Below are 15005 nucleotides of genomic sequence, written 5' to 3'. Positions count from 1 at the left end.
GTACTATTAGTGTCATTTCACAAATTTTATCTGAACACTAGCATCCCTTAATATTAATGAGTAGTTTGAGACCAGCTTGAGCAAGAGTCCAACTCTACTAAGAAAAAAAATCAGCTGGGCGTTTTGGTGGGCACCTGTAGTCCCAGCTACTCGGGAAGCTGGGGCAGAAAGACTGCTTGAACCCCAAGAGTTTGAGGTTGCTATGAGCCAGGCTGACTCCACAACACTTTAGCCTGGGGCAAGACAGTAAGATTCTGCCTCAAAAACAAAAATTTCAATGAGTCATTTCTTAAGTTTGAGAGAAAACAGGCAAAACAAACTTAAAGAGGTCTGAAAAACATCTCAGAATTCTTAATATGCCAACATGCTTTATAAATGTCTCAGGCAATGAGTACGAAGTCCAAAAGGCTGTATTACAAAACCTAACATGGATAGGTCATAAATCAAGACAGGGGTTAGAAACCAAACTCAGCCTGCTGCCTGGTTTTGTATGCCCTACAAACTAAGAATAGTTTTTATACTCTTCGATGGTTGAAGGAAAATAGTTCATGAAACATGAAAATTCTAAGAAATTCAAAGTTCAGTGCCCATAAACAATGTATTACAGGAACACATTCCCATTCGTGTTTATATATTATCTATGTCTAATGTGCAAAAATGGCTATGATAGACACTGTATGGCCTGCAAGGCCTAAAATATTTATTCTCTAGACCTTTACAGAAACAGTTTTCTGACTCTTGAGTAAGACTATGTGGTTTCATCTGACTTATTATTATTTCCAGTCATTTAATTCAAGGAACCTATGATAGTTGAGAATTTGAGAGATGAGATATGTAATCTAAGGTAGGTCAAATATCAAAAAAAAAAAAATTATTCCGATCTATCCTAAAAATGATATAAATAATAACTAAAGTAAAATTTGAGTAATTTTTTACTACCAATTATATTTAAACCATGGATAATAATGAAGCAGTAACCTTCCAGTAGGAAAGCCTATTCACTGAAGCTCTGAATAAATGTTGACTGTCTGTGGCAGACATTTATTCGATTATCACTTCTGAATGCCCACTGTGCACTAAAACACTGGTAGGCTCAGATGACAGGACACTTAGAGAGCAACACAAGATGTAACTGGAAACAATGGTCATGGCAACTAAAAGAAAGAATCAACAAAACAGGGAAGGTAATCATAGGATTCCTGATTGGAATTCTAAGAGTTTCTGGTTTAATTTAGTTAGAACATCCCCAAAAGTTCATGATTTAACAATTAAACACCATCAAAATGCTAATTTAAGAGCCTAAGACATGCCAAGTCACATAGCTAAAGAGAAATGTAATGTGAATTTTATATTTCTAAAACACTACAAAAAACAATCGTAAATAACTCCTGACAGAATATTAGACTCAACTTCTAATTTTTCATCCTTCTAAATAGTTTTTTTCTGAAGTAAATAACAATTACAAAGAAAAAGCTGTATGATTTTTTAATAAGCTGGGTTTTAAAATCATGTTCTGGATTAACACAATCATTAAAAACTTTATCTAGTTATAAAAGTGACCGGCCTGACCTAATCTTTTACACTATTTAAGTCAAAAATTTTATTTTCGAAAATTACCACATTATAACATGATGTTACAAAATGTAAGAAACAGAGAAACAAATACTAAGATTAATACCATGCATCATCAGAACTTCCCAGACAAACTTGTTTTTATAATCAAAATAGTACTCGATATTGGGTTTTTTTTTGCAATTTTTGGCCGGGGCTGGGTTTGAACCCGCCACCTGTGGTATATGGGGCTGGTGCCCTACTCCTTTGAGCCACAGGTGCCGCCCTCAATATTGTATCTTAATGGACTTTAGAATCAATTCTAATCAGGGGTTGGGAATCAAATGAAGGGACCATCCCTTAACAACTATCCTCTAGCTGTGACTATTAGTTTCTAGTCCTAAGTCAGTGAACAGTGAACTGGTTTAAAGACAGATATCAATTCAAGAACAAAAGACACCCTATGAGTCAGGTAATATATTTCCAAAATGAATCTCACAGGTCACTCTAGATCAAAATTCTGAACTTGTCCTATACCAGATTTACCAGCAGATATTTGGTATCTTACCCAGTAATAGCTGCAAAGCTTCACATTCCCAATGCCGTCAAGTCAAACAATCACACACATTCTATTTGTGTTTTCAAATTATATAATTAAATGTAGCCATAGACGTGAATGCTTAAGGAAGTTAACTGATTATGTTCATAATTATGTACCTTGGTTTTTCTGCTCCAACAGAGGAACTGCTTTCAAAAGGTTTTGGAAAAGCCATATATTCTGTTTTCCCTGATGAATTCTGGGCTAAAGGTTGCTGTTGTTCACTGGGTGTAGAGATATTCTGAGAAAAATCTCCAAAATTGGAAGGAATTAATGGGCTGAAATTCATACCTAATAAACAAAAGCAAAGGATAAGAGAACAGTAAAGTGCCTTTAGCTTTAAAATGAAATTAAAAGGCAGTTTTAATTAAATATGCCATTCAAATTCATCAAAAAAATTGATAACTAAAATGAAGTAATATTTATTTACTCAGTCACTGTTTACAGCTCAGCCCTCTCTGGTTTAGGAATTTTGGTGAGGTAAAGATGACTAATGATCCCCACACCCTAAAACTCAAAAATAATAGTACTTGATAGTTATCTAATTATTACTGGATGGCAGACTCTCTTTTAAGTACTTCACATGTTATTTTAATACTCATCATGTTATAAAACAGGTATTATTTTCACTTTACAGTGAGAAAAGTAGCTTAGAGATCAAGTGTTGAATAATGAAAAAGGTGGTTAGATGTCAGGTTCGTATGACTCCAAAGCTTATATTCTTTCTACTCTACTCTTTTGGGAAGCAAAATACAATTAAATAATAATTACCAAATAGCATTCTGCATCTTTTAAGGGACTACTAACTTGGGGAGAAAGAGATCAGGAAGATGCCACAAAACTGAACTAGGTTATGAACAACAGTCTTTGCAGAGGGTTGGCATGGTTATGAAGAATATTACAGTGAAAAAGAAACGCATATGTAATTTCTTATTACTTAAAAGCCTATTCATCTGTGTTTACTGCCAATATCAACTGGCACATAAGACCTAAAAAGCTTGTTAAATTTTTTAATGCTGTCTTGAAAATCCTATATATTATGATACATAAATATTTGTTTATGTTTAACATAGCCCTCTCAACCTTATTTTCTTCCTCTATTCCCTGGCAAATATCTTCAATACCCTCTGCCTCCCTCATGACATTCCGTGTAACTGGTCACTTCACTTGTTCCTTCTACCTCTAATGTCTTTTGAGTTACTCCTTTTTCCTCACCCTTACTGCCAATGCCTTTGGTCAGACTATCATACTACTGCAGCAGCCTTCCACTCACCAGCTAGACTCTCAGCCCCTTCTGTCCAACTTCCCCTCAACACTACCACCAGTGTAATCTTTCTAAAATATAAATCTCATGTTTGGCCTCTGCTGAAAGACCTTTAATGGCCCCGTCTTATCTGCAATACAAATTCTAAACTTCTCTGCATATCACAAAATGCCTCTGCCACTCTTCAACCACATCGATTACTATTCCCCTACTTTATCCCTAAACACTAGCCACAGTTAATTCCCTCTAAATTCTCTATTTGATATACTATTTCATTGCCTTGTAACTGGAAGTGGTTCCCTTTCCCTTGTAATCTTGCTAGAAATAAATTCTGTTCATTCTTTAGCTTAAATATCACCTTTTCTGAAAAAAACTACTTTGCTGACACTTTCCCCAAGTATTTGACTGCTGCTATAGCACCCATGGCACCATACCACAAGCATGAATTACCATTCTTTGCTTTCTTAAAGGATTAGTCTTTCTCTTTGGATCTTAGTAACTTAAATGGCATCTGGCACATTATTGGGTCTCCCTTTGAGCCTAGCAATACTGTCTCCCTAATCAGTCGTGGTGCTCCTCCAGAAGAATATTGTTTCATTCATCTTTACTTTCCTCATGTTTCACATGATGCCCTAGTGTACAGCAGTCACTGGGAGGTAGGTCAGTTCCCTTTCCTCTTAAATAGTTGAAGGAATCATTCTAAGTAGGGTATTTAACTTTGTTCACAACCATATTATTAAGCTTAAATTTTTATTTCAAAGAAACAATGTAGAAAAGCTTGTACATTTCTTTGCAAACAATTCCTATGATTCCAAAAGAAAATGTTAAAAATCCATGCAATAGACAAATTACATTCTCAAACACTTTGCTTGTATGTGTTTTTCTGTAGGTTTTTAATCACCTACCTGGTACGAATGATGAAAAGTTAGTAAATCCAGGTAGATTAAACAGATTCACAGGCTGTGTTGGAAAGCTGAAAGGACAAAATAAACTGGGAGAAGGAGGGTGTGATGCACTACCACCTCTTCCCTTGCTTGCAGGTTTTTCTGAACACCGATTTTGCTGGTGCATAAGTTCATTTAGCATTTGTTTCAACCTAAAAAATTTAGGTTATCAATAAACAAAAAGTCAGTTATATTACCATCTATGTAGGTCACTGCTGAAGTTTTGAGCTACACAAAAATCAAGAAACATAAAATCTACGTGGGTGAAAACAAATGAAGCCCTCCCAGCAACACTAATAAACCAAGCAAGTTCAAACTTGCTGCAGTGAATCAGAAAGTATATTGTCGACGGTGTTTCTTCAAAGTGAAATAGTGGATCGAAACACAATCTATCTCAAAATTTTCATAGTGACATACGTATATAAAGAACATTCAGAAAGAATGTACATAAGAAATGATTCAACAGCACACAGAACAGACTTACTCTGACACTGTAATCCCTGCTTGCTCTATACGCTTATTTCAATAACCCAGCCTGTGGAACGAGAACTAAACTTAGCACTTCTGCCAGAAAGCTGCTATAACTGTAAGAAACTCAATTTTTTGCTTGTCAACAGCTTTATTGTGTATAATTTACACACCATACAATTCACCCACTATAAGTGTATAATAATACAAACTTTTAACAAGCAAAAGTTCACAATATTAAATAAAAAGAAAAATTAAGCAAATCACTGCTTATAAAATTCTCAGGTAATAGAGAATATCCAAATATGCGATTTGGTTGATGCCCTTTTGTCCCAGAAGATAACTATAAAACCTTCCCTCAAGTGTAGCTTTTACTGTACAGGCTCAATCCCTGTAAGGAAGAGATTACCTCTGAACGTTATTCTGTTGCCATGTGAGCTGAGTATAGCACTGGTTCAACTGGTGCATGATAAGGTGCACTTGAGGAGACGCTACATTACTGGGCATTACACTGTAAGGACCCGTGAGAAGAGTTTGTAGAAGACAAGACAGAGTCTATGAAAAGAAAATTTTTAATAGTTACAACTTGAGAAAAATTTGTATTGCTTCAAAAGTAACGAAGATAAAAGAAACATTTATTTTCATACTAAATTTTACCTGCTGGTCTTGCATCAAAGTCTGACAAATATTGACACTGAAATCCAGCTGCTTCCTTAGCTGACTGATTTGTTCTTGCCATTGTTCTCTCTCTTCTACGTAAGAGAGCTCTGACATCCAGCGAAGGTTTTCTTGCCGCTGCATGCTGATGTTCTGTTGCCTTGTCTTAGCTAAAGGACGATAATTTTCATCTGTTGAAAAATGGCGATTGTTCTTCCACCTAACAGAAGATTTAAAGCATTAAGTTATCATATGTAACAATTTGACTTTTTAAATATGGCAATTAAGCCCTGATATGTTGGTCTATGGACCATTATTCTTTTCTTTTTTTAAAGAAATGGGATCTCCCTCTGTTGTCCCAGCTAGTGTACAGTGACATCATATAACCTATAACCAATAGGTTATCACTATAACCTCAGGCAATCCTCCTACCTTAGCCTCCCAAGTAGCTGTGTAGCATGAGTCACCATGACTACCTAATTTTTTTTTTTTTTTTTTTTTGCACAGATGGGGATCTCACTAATTTGCCCAGGTTAACCTCAAACTCTAGGCCTCTCCACAGTGCTGAGATTACAGGTATGAGCCACTGCCTGGGGCTTCAATATTCTCTTTTAAGTTCAAAGGACTTGGCTCTGTGCCCACAGCTCAGCGGCTAGGGCACCAGCCACATACACTAATCACATACAAGGGGGCTGGCAGGTTCAAACCTTGCCCCGGCCTGACGAACAATGACAACTACAATAAAAAAAAAAAAAAATAGCTGGGCATTCTGGCTGGCACCTGTAGTCCCAGCTACTTGGGAGGCTGAGGCAAGAGAATCGCTTAAGCCCAAGAGTTTGAGGTTACTGTGAGCTGTAACGCCACCACACTCTATACCAAGGGCAACACAGTAAGACTGTCTCAAAAAAAAAAAAAAAAACCTCAAAGAACTTATAAGGTATGAAAAACAGAGAAAGGGAAAATTCTAGATTTTTATCCTAGTACAATTATCATTTTTAATTACTTTCCTGTCTTTTTCATTTATGTATTTATATAAAAATATCCAAATAATTATGTATTCTACAAAATGAAAATATTATATAACAAGCATTTTTTCCATTCATAACATTACATCAATTGAGACTATTATAGCTACTTTACCATCTTTTACTAATGAAAATATTTTTCACTGCTATAAGTAACAATGGAATCAATACCTTTGCTGACAGACCTTTTTCACTACGTACAATGTGTCAATTACGCTTAATTCCCAAAAACAAAATAAAGATGAAAGCTTATGAATCTTGATCCAGCCTAGCTGATTACTTCATTGGCATAAACTGAGGTCTGAGTGAAAATTTATGTACTACCGAATTACTTAGTGTTAGTCAGATAGTAAATATATATCTGGATTTTTGTCCCTGGTTCCTGACAAAGAATTCCTAAAACCCTTAGAATTTCCTGAGTGGTAGTGTCTTTTGTTATAACAAGCCCCTTTCAATTGGACCTCAGTTTACGCTAATGAAGTGACTCTTAGAGGACCTTAGATAGCTTCATAATGGGAGGGAGGTGGTGATCACCAGAAAAAGGAATTAGATCATCAGACCCACTTCCCCTGACCTCCAGGGAGGAGAGAGGGGCCACAGACTACATTCAACCAACAGTGGCCAATGACTTAGTCAATCATGCCTATGCAATGACAGCTCAAACTAATGGAGTTCAAAGCTCTCAATAGTGGTGAATACATCCGAGCGCTGGGAGAGTGGTACACCACAGAGGGACAGAGCTCTACTTACCTCCCCACCTCATGCATTTTCCTAATACATGGTTGTCCTTTGGTTGTCCATAAGGTGGATCCTTTATCATTGGTAAACAAAGGAAGTGTTTTCCTAAGTTTTGTCAGTTGTTCTAGTGAATTATCAAACCTAAAACTAAGTGCCCAATGAACTCCCAAATTTGCAGCTAAGTTGCACAGAAGTGTGGGTACGCTGGAAATCAGTTACTTTAAACTGGAATCTGAAATAAGGCCGGTTTTGTGCCCTTAAACCTGTAGAGTCTGCACTAACTCGAGTAGTGTTATTATTGAAATGAATTATAGAACACCAAGTTGGTCTGGAGAACTACCAAATTACTTGGTGTTACTCAGAAAGACTTGAGATTCTAAATCAAGCAAAAAATTGAAACACCGAAACTAACCTATTTTTAGCTTCCTTCACATTATAGGAGTTATGAGTCACGCTGTTAGAAGGATATGTAGAAAAGTTATCATTGGAACTGGCATCTTGTTCTTCTTCCTCCTCTTCATCTGTCCGAACAATTCCTTCAGAGAGGTAACCATCTTCATCTCCTTCCTCATCTAGTGCACACTGGGTAGAACCTCCCCAAGTTGCCATTGTTCTGGTAAGTAAAAAACATAAGTATCATTGTGGAGATAAGCTAAATATAAAGCCATCTACTATGTGGCAGACATTGTTTCAAACATACACATACACATGTCCATACGTAAAATTTCATTTACTCATAAACTATATGAGATGGGTGATTCTCTATTGCTGTTATGTAAAATATATTTACTTTGCCTTCCACAAAATAGAAAGTTCTTTTTTTAAAAGAGATGAGGTCTTGCTCTGTCACAAGCAAGTGGCATGATCATACCTCATTGCAGCCTCAAACTCCGATGTTGAAGGGATCCTCCTTCCTCAGCCTCCTGAGTAGCTGGGACCACAGGCACCCCAACCAATTTTTACTTTTTTTTTTAAAGATAAAGGTAGAGGGAGAATAAGAACATGTTCAATCAAGAGAAATATGGGCTCATTGTGAAAGAAGCTGGTTATGGAGTGCTTGTCAGACATCCCAGGGGAAATGTCCATGAGGGAGTTAATTTAGTGTAGAACATGGGAGAGAAGTGTGACTTTCAACACTGCTTCATTATAAAAACTCTCAACAAATCAAGTATAGAAGGAATGTACCTCAACACAATGAGGACCATACATGACAGAGTCACAGCTAACATCATACTCAATGATGAAAAGTTGAAAGCTTTTCGTTTAATACCAGGAACAAGACAAAGATGCCCACCCTCCCACTTCTATTCAACATAGTATTGGAATTCCTAACCAGAAGTGGAGTTGAATGTACATAAATAAATAAATCTATACAGGTGGGGTGAATGTTAAAGGTGAGAAGGAAAAACAACCTAGTGTTCAGTCAGAGTCATGGAAACATTAAGGGATGAAGGAAGGGATCCCCAATAAAGGGATTTGGTAAAAGTAGAAAGAAGAGGAGCTGGGACCACAAGCACACCCAACAAATTTTTATTTTATTTTTTTTAAGAGATAGAGTCTTGCTATATTGCCCAGGCTAGTCTCAAACTCCTGACTTCAATCAATCTTCCCACCTCAGAGTCCTGAGTCACTGAGATTAAAGGCACAAGACACAGTGCTGTGCTCAGTAGAAAAGTTCTTCTAAGAAAGTGAGGCTCGTTGCGATGTTCCTTGCCAAAAGGTAAGACCGTAAATATATCTGAATTTTAAAATTTACATTGAATACTACTATATAAATAAGTCATGAACTGATCTTACAGAAATATTCTAATATGGAAATTTCAACTTAAATGCTGAAAACTAAATTTTTATATGTTTTAGGATCCTTAGGAACCTTATGAAGATGTATGTTCAATTTAAGGTTTATACATCGAAGGGAATCTGTATCACCTGTCTGATTGAGTGCCATAGTAATTTAAAACAAATGATGCTAGGAGAAGTCTGGACAGAAAGTAGCTAGATTCAGTTAATTTAAGTCACAAAAGTGATAGTTAGCCTCACTGAAAAAGCAGATCTGTGCCATGGTATAAAGGGAAATGAGGCTGCCTAGCTTATAGGTCACAGGTAGGTGACATTAAAAAATGAAGTGATTTATACAGCTCTCTTACTTTTCTGTTCTACTTTGTTGAGGAGTACACAGGTTCTCAGATCCATTGCTTCTCAATGACACAGCCACTGGAGATGCAGTTTCAGCTAGACCTTGCCTTCTCTGATGTTCAGCCATTAGAGCTTCCAGTTGCTTTCTTCTCTGACGTAGCTCTTCCCTTAACATTTCATGCCTTCTCATTTCTGACCATAACTAAAAATTAGTCAAGTAAATATTGGATTTGTTGTCGCCTTAGAGAATAATGGGCTAATAATATTGTCAATATCAACAAAACTTTCTACTCCTATCTTTTTTACCCATGTAATATAATATTTTGGTAATCAGTAAGAAAAAATAGGCAATCTTTAATTCTTAATAAAAACAATTTAGAAAAAGTTGTGATATTTTCTACAAATCACATGCCTTTCACTTTCTAACCAAAGTGATTACTATTTGCTGCAACCACCCCCTTAAATATAATTCTGCCAAAGTTTACTAATAAAGAGCACAAATATTTTGAAAGATCCCAACATTTTTTAGAAAAAATCAGTTTCCTTCCCCAACAAAACGATACAATACAGACTACCATTTAAAAACATATTTTACAGATACTCAGTTTCCCTTTTTAAGAAGTGTCTTAAGACCAATTCAGGAAAAACAGTACAATTTACAATACCTCGTTATCCACTACTGAAGAATCTTCAGGCTCAAAAACAGACTTGCTTGTACTAGTCTCATTTTCATTAACAGTTGGAGTTGAAGTAATAGCTGGCACATATTTTTTTGTGGGACAATTATCCACACTAGTGGCTGACAGCTAAAAAAGAATTGATAAGAAACTATTATGAGGAATTAAAGCAACTATATTAATTTCATAAAAGTACTCATTTTACTTCTTGAGGGCTCTAGTGCTGCATTTAATCTGTTATAACTAGACCCCAACTGCCATCACCGTACAAAGATAACCTGACATAAAAAAGCAAAGATGAAAACACAGGCTAAAGTTGATAACAGTAAGTCTCAGAAAAATAAGGACAATAGGGATAAAATATCATTATCAAAAATTTTTTATACTAAACACAAATTCCTCTATTATTTAGATTGGGGATAAGGAGAAACAAAGCAGGAAAGGTTAGAATCTAGAAAATGGACGGTAAAATTAGAAACACACAACATCGATGTGTTTCTTTCTTTGAAAACAAAATCTAACTGAAGATAAAGTTAACCAATATCTATCTATCTAAGAAAATACCAAAAAGAACTGTTATTCTCTTCCTGTTATCTGTTATCTGATAAATGGTCAAAGATTCTCTGTTCACTCTCAAAGACCCATGTATTAGGGTATTACTGAATAAGGAAAAGTGTCTATATATCGAATATTCAAACTATATATAATTACATACATAACTCACACTGGCTTAAAACCTTTATTATGTAATTTAAGGCCAGTAAAAGATTGACATGCTGATCTGTAATTGCAACATTCAAAGCAGAATATTTTAATACAATATACGTATATAGTTATGAGTACTTATGTTCTAAATCTATAGCTACCTAGCCCAATTTAAGTAAAAGAATGGAAATAATCACAGTCAATTCCTATGTGCCATCTTACATATTGTAAATGTATATCCCCAACTCCCGTCTATTTATCCATTTCATTAATCACAAAATTAATAGATACACATCTATCACTTGAGCACCAGAAAAAGAATACTTTCAGCTGACATTAGGGTTGTACTTGTTTTTTTGGGGGGAGAGGGCCGGGGGGCGGAAGGGAAACAGAGTCTCACTATGTTGCCCTGGGAGCATGGCATCACAGCTCACAGCAACCTCAAACTTTTGGGCTTAAGTGATTCTCTTGCCTCAGCCTCCCGAGTAGCTGGGACTACAGGCGCCCGCCACAACGCCCAGCTATTTTTTGGTTGTAGTTGTCATTGTTGTTTGGCAGGCCCAGGCTGAGTTCAAACCTACCACCTCCAGTGTATGTGGCTGGCACACTAGCCGCTTAAGCTATAGGTGCCAAGCCTGACATTAGGTTTTAAATACCTTTTTTCAGACAAATGCGAAGAAAGTAATTTCATAATTACCTGTAGATCAGGACATGCCTTTTGCAATGCTTGAATTTTCTCTTGAATTTCAATCAGTTTCTTTCTTTCTTCCTGTAATTGTTTTAGCTCTTTCTGTTGCTGCTGTAGTTTAGCTTCATAAAATTTCTCTCTAGAATTAAGTTGATATTATATTTAGAGACACTAATAAAATCTGATGACCGTACTAAGCACAACATAATACATTACCTACCTGAGTACATACCTTCTCTACAACAAGCACTGAACTTTTATTAAATGAAGGCCAAATGCTGAGCATACCTTGTCTTTTCATTTACTCCAGCATCCTTCTGTGTTTTACTGGCATTTCCTCTAGTATTATTGGAATTGTGTTTGGTATCTTCTTCTGCTGGGTAGAAATCATCCAAATTTGAAGTATTGGTAGATATAACTCCTTCAGTTGTATCATCATCCTAAAACAGCATCATAATGTTAAAATAATCTTGATACCTAAAGACATTATCTAATTCATGCCTTAGTAAATACCACTAGTCTGAAAAATTTATACAACATAAAAAAATTAAAGCAGTAAATGTTTGTATACATGATCACATGTGTGTTCTACATACATGTATTTATACGTGTGTTTGCATGCATGTTTTTGCAACCTTTTCCTCTCAATAACTCTTCTTATAACAGGGAAAATATGGAAAAAGACAATACCCAGAATGGCTAAATAAGTCATATTATACCAATGTAATAAAATATAATCAATGGTACAGAGAAATGGGTTCTCTCATACACCCCCATTTAGAATATTAAATAATAGCTATTCTGGAGAGTAATTAAACAGTGTCCATTAAAATTAAAATGCACGTGAACTCTAACATAGTTTTATTAAGAAATTTTATTTCTTTATTATCAATTATTGAAAAACACAAATGCATTGAGGCTTGTGCAAAAATATTTGTGGGAGTATTAAATACTGAAAGACTGGAAACCACAAAAATATACATCAACTAGATGCTAGATTAACTAAATTAAGGTCCATTGTGGTTCTACAGAAAACTATGCTGTAGCATAAAAGAACTGTATGTACTATATATATATGCATGCAATTATCACGTATATTTCATAACTATTATCTGTATTATAATCTGTATTTCAAAATTATTTATCTATATAATTATATACCACTATACATACTAACATTAAAAGTTCTCCAAGACATTTTGGAATAGGGAAAAAAGGCGAGCTGTAAGACAGTATTTAAGTTTATTATATAATTTGTAAAAGCACAAAGAAATATGAAACTTCGCGTACTTTTTCTTAAATAGGTGCATATAATATACATTTAAGTGCACAGAAAACATCTATCGAATAAAATTTATAACCTGTGTAAAATGGGATTATAAATGGAAGTCAACGGGAAGTTTACTGGTAATACTATATTTTGCCATGTATGATGTTCACTTTTGACCCAAATTTTTGAGAGAAAATAAGGATGTGCATTATATATGGGTAGTGCAACTCAGGAGCAGGGGAGCCCAGCAGGCCTCCCAAGGCCACCACACGCTCCTGCCTGGGCTTATGGGATTCCAGTCTGGGAGGATCTGGGAACTAGTGGGAGTGGGCCAAAGGAGCCTCCACTGACCCCCCCAAATCATGGGAGAGGGTGGTGGTGGGTCTGGCAAGGTGGATCTGGCAAGGCAAGCCACAGCCATGCACGGTGAAGGCCAAGACCCAGCCACATGGAAGGAACTGGGATCCCCACACAGGCCCCAGGGACCTGCCTGGATGCCTGTGGGCTGAGCAGCCTCAGAAGCTCCCACGCTGCTGGCCACCCACGAGGCTATCTTGGCCACACCCCACTGTGGTGGAGAGGGAAAGACTCCCAGGAGGGAGAGAAGGGGCAGCCTTCACAAAAAATGTTGCAGGAGGACAGTGTAATCTACACATTTACCAGAGGAGCATTAGCCCTTCCCAGATATGTTCCTCTTGGCCAAGAGCTGGCCACTTTCTCTAGAGGCATTTCCCTGAAGGTTTGGGCCAAAAATGTGGGTGTGCATTGTATAAGAGAGCACATTATACACAGCAAAATACAGTGTGCACTTTTCTGAACAGTAAGAGAACATTCATCTTTTACTTGAGTAATTCAAATTAGGTAGCATTTCCAAAGAAGTCGTGAATAAAACTTGAGTTCTTCATTCACAATAAAAACCATTTTACATACGTTTATAAATGTGGTAAATTTTAATGTTTTATACCTAAATATATGATGTTTTTCAACCTAAAATAAGCTAAACAAATTTTAATGAAAACATATCATAAACATTATTAAGTTTTGGGTTTCCAATAACTGTAGAAATTTCAATGGTTAAAAAGCATCTCTAAAATATTTCCATAGTACTTACATCAAAGGCTAAGAATATATAATAGAAAAAAACAAAAAATGATTTTAAAAGTTAAATCACTTTTTGGAACTGGAGACCAGTAACCTGAGGTGTCTCAGGAATGGAGTAACAAATGTCACATGTTTTCACGTTAGAAGCAGGAGCTAAACAATGGGTGTGTATGGTCGGTCACAAAGTAGGGCTATGGACATTGAGAACTAAAAGCAGGGGAGGGAGTCAGGAAAGGCATAAACAATTACCTATCATGTAGAATGTATAACTATCCTCATGTTGGGTATGCTAAAAGCCCTGATCAGCATTGTATAATTCATCCATGTAACAAAAAAAAAAATCGTACCCCCTAAGTCTATTGAAATAAAAAGTAAATAAATAACCTATTTTAAAGAGAGAGAAAAAAAAAGTTAAATCATTTTTGTTGCTCTAGACAGATTATATATAGTTTAGTAAACTACAAAAAGCTAAGTCAGTCTTTGGCCCACATTAGTTAATATAGTACAGAAGCATTAATAGCTATGTAATTCCATATTTATACGTATAAGTTGCTTTTTATAGTTCTAACTATACTTGTTTGACTTTACTGAATTAGACAGCATATGATTTTTCTTTTGCATTAAGTGGGTTAAGACCTCAGGTGGTGGTATCAGGCAGTCTGAATTCTGGCTGGTTAAGTCCTATAATCTTGGGCAATTAATACGTTTTTTTTCTTTTTTTTGAGACAGAGTCTCAAGCTGTTGCCCTGGGTAGAGTGCCATGATATCACAGCTCACAGCAATCTCAAACTCTTAGGCTTAAGCGATTCTCTTGCCTCAGCCTCCCAAGTAGCTAGGACTACAGGTGTCCGCCACAACGCCCAGCTATTTTTTGGTTGCAGTTGTCCTTGTTGCTTAGCAGGCCCAAGCCAGGCCATAGGTGTATGGGGTCGGTGCCCTGCCGACTGAGCTACAGGCGCCACCAATTAACACCTCTTTAATCTGTTTAATACCTACTTCACTGAGATATTACAAGTTCTACATAAGGCCAGAGTCATTAGCAAAAACAAAACAAAAAAATACACCTATACACAAAAACAAAATAACCCCTCATTTTTGTAAATAAAGCTACAGGGGCACAAAGTCCTGCTCACTTGTTGACATATTATCTACGGCTGCTCTTGTACTGAGACGTGACAACAGA

The 15005-nt window shown here is 36.2% G+C and overlaps 1 protein-coding gene across 5 annotated transcripts in view; it reads right to left on the bottom strand.

Moving 5' to 3' along the window:
* The window catches only part of PCM1 (pericentriolar material 1), a 90919-nt gene that overhangs the window by 39076 nt on the left and 36838 nt on the right, over positions 1-15005 (bottom strand). For all 5 annotated transcript variants that reach the window (XM_053578357.1, XM_053578358.1, XM_053578359.1 and 2 more), the window contains 9 exons: positions 11740-11891; positions 11461-11590; positions 10047-10187; positions 9393-9583; positions 7658-7858; positions 5483-5702; positions 5235-5380; positions 4319-4509; positions 2269-2440 (listed from right to left, as the gene is read on the bottom strand). In XM_053578357.1, coding sequence (XP_053434332.1) covers positions 2269-2440; positions 4319-4509; positions 5235-5380; positions 5483-5702; positions 7658-7858; positions 9393-9583; positions 10047-10187; positions 11461-11590; positions 11740-11891 — 1544 coding nt within the window. The remainder of the gene's footprint in view (positions 1-2268; positions 2441-4318; positions 4510-5234; positions 5381-5482; positions 5703-7657; positions 7859-9392; positions 9584-10046; positions 10188-11460; positions 11591-11739; positions 11892-15005) is intronic.

Source organism: Nycticebus coucang, chromosome 24 (assembly GCF_027406575.1).
Source record: "Nycticebus coucang isolate mNycCou1 chromosome 24, mNycCou1.pri, whole genome shotgun sequence".
In the NCBI taxonomy this organism is placed as follows: Eukaryota; Metazoa; Chordata; class Mammalia; order Primates; family Lorisidae; genus Nycticebus; species Nycticebus coucang.
Note: the sequence above shows the minus strand (reverse complement) of the source record. Positions and strands in the feature narration are given on the sequence as shown.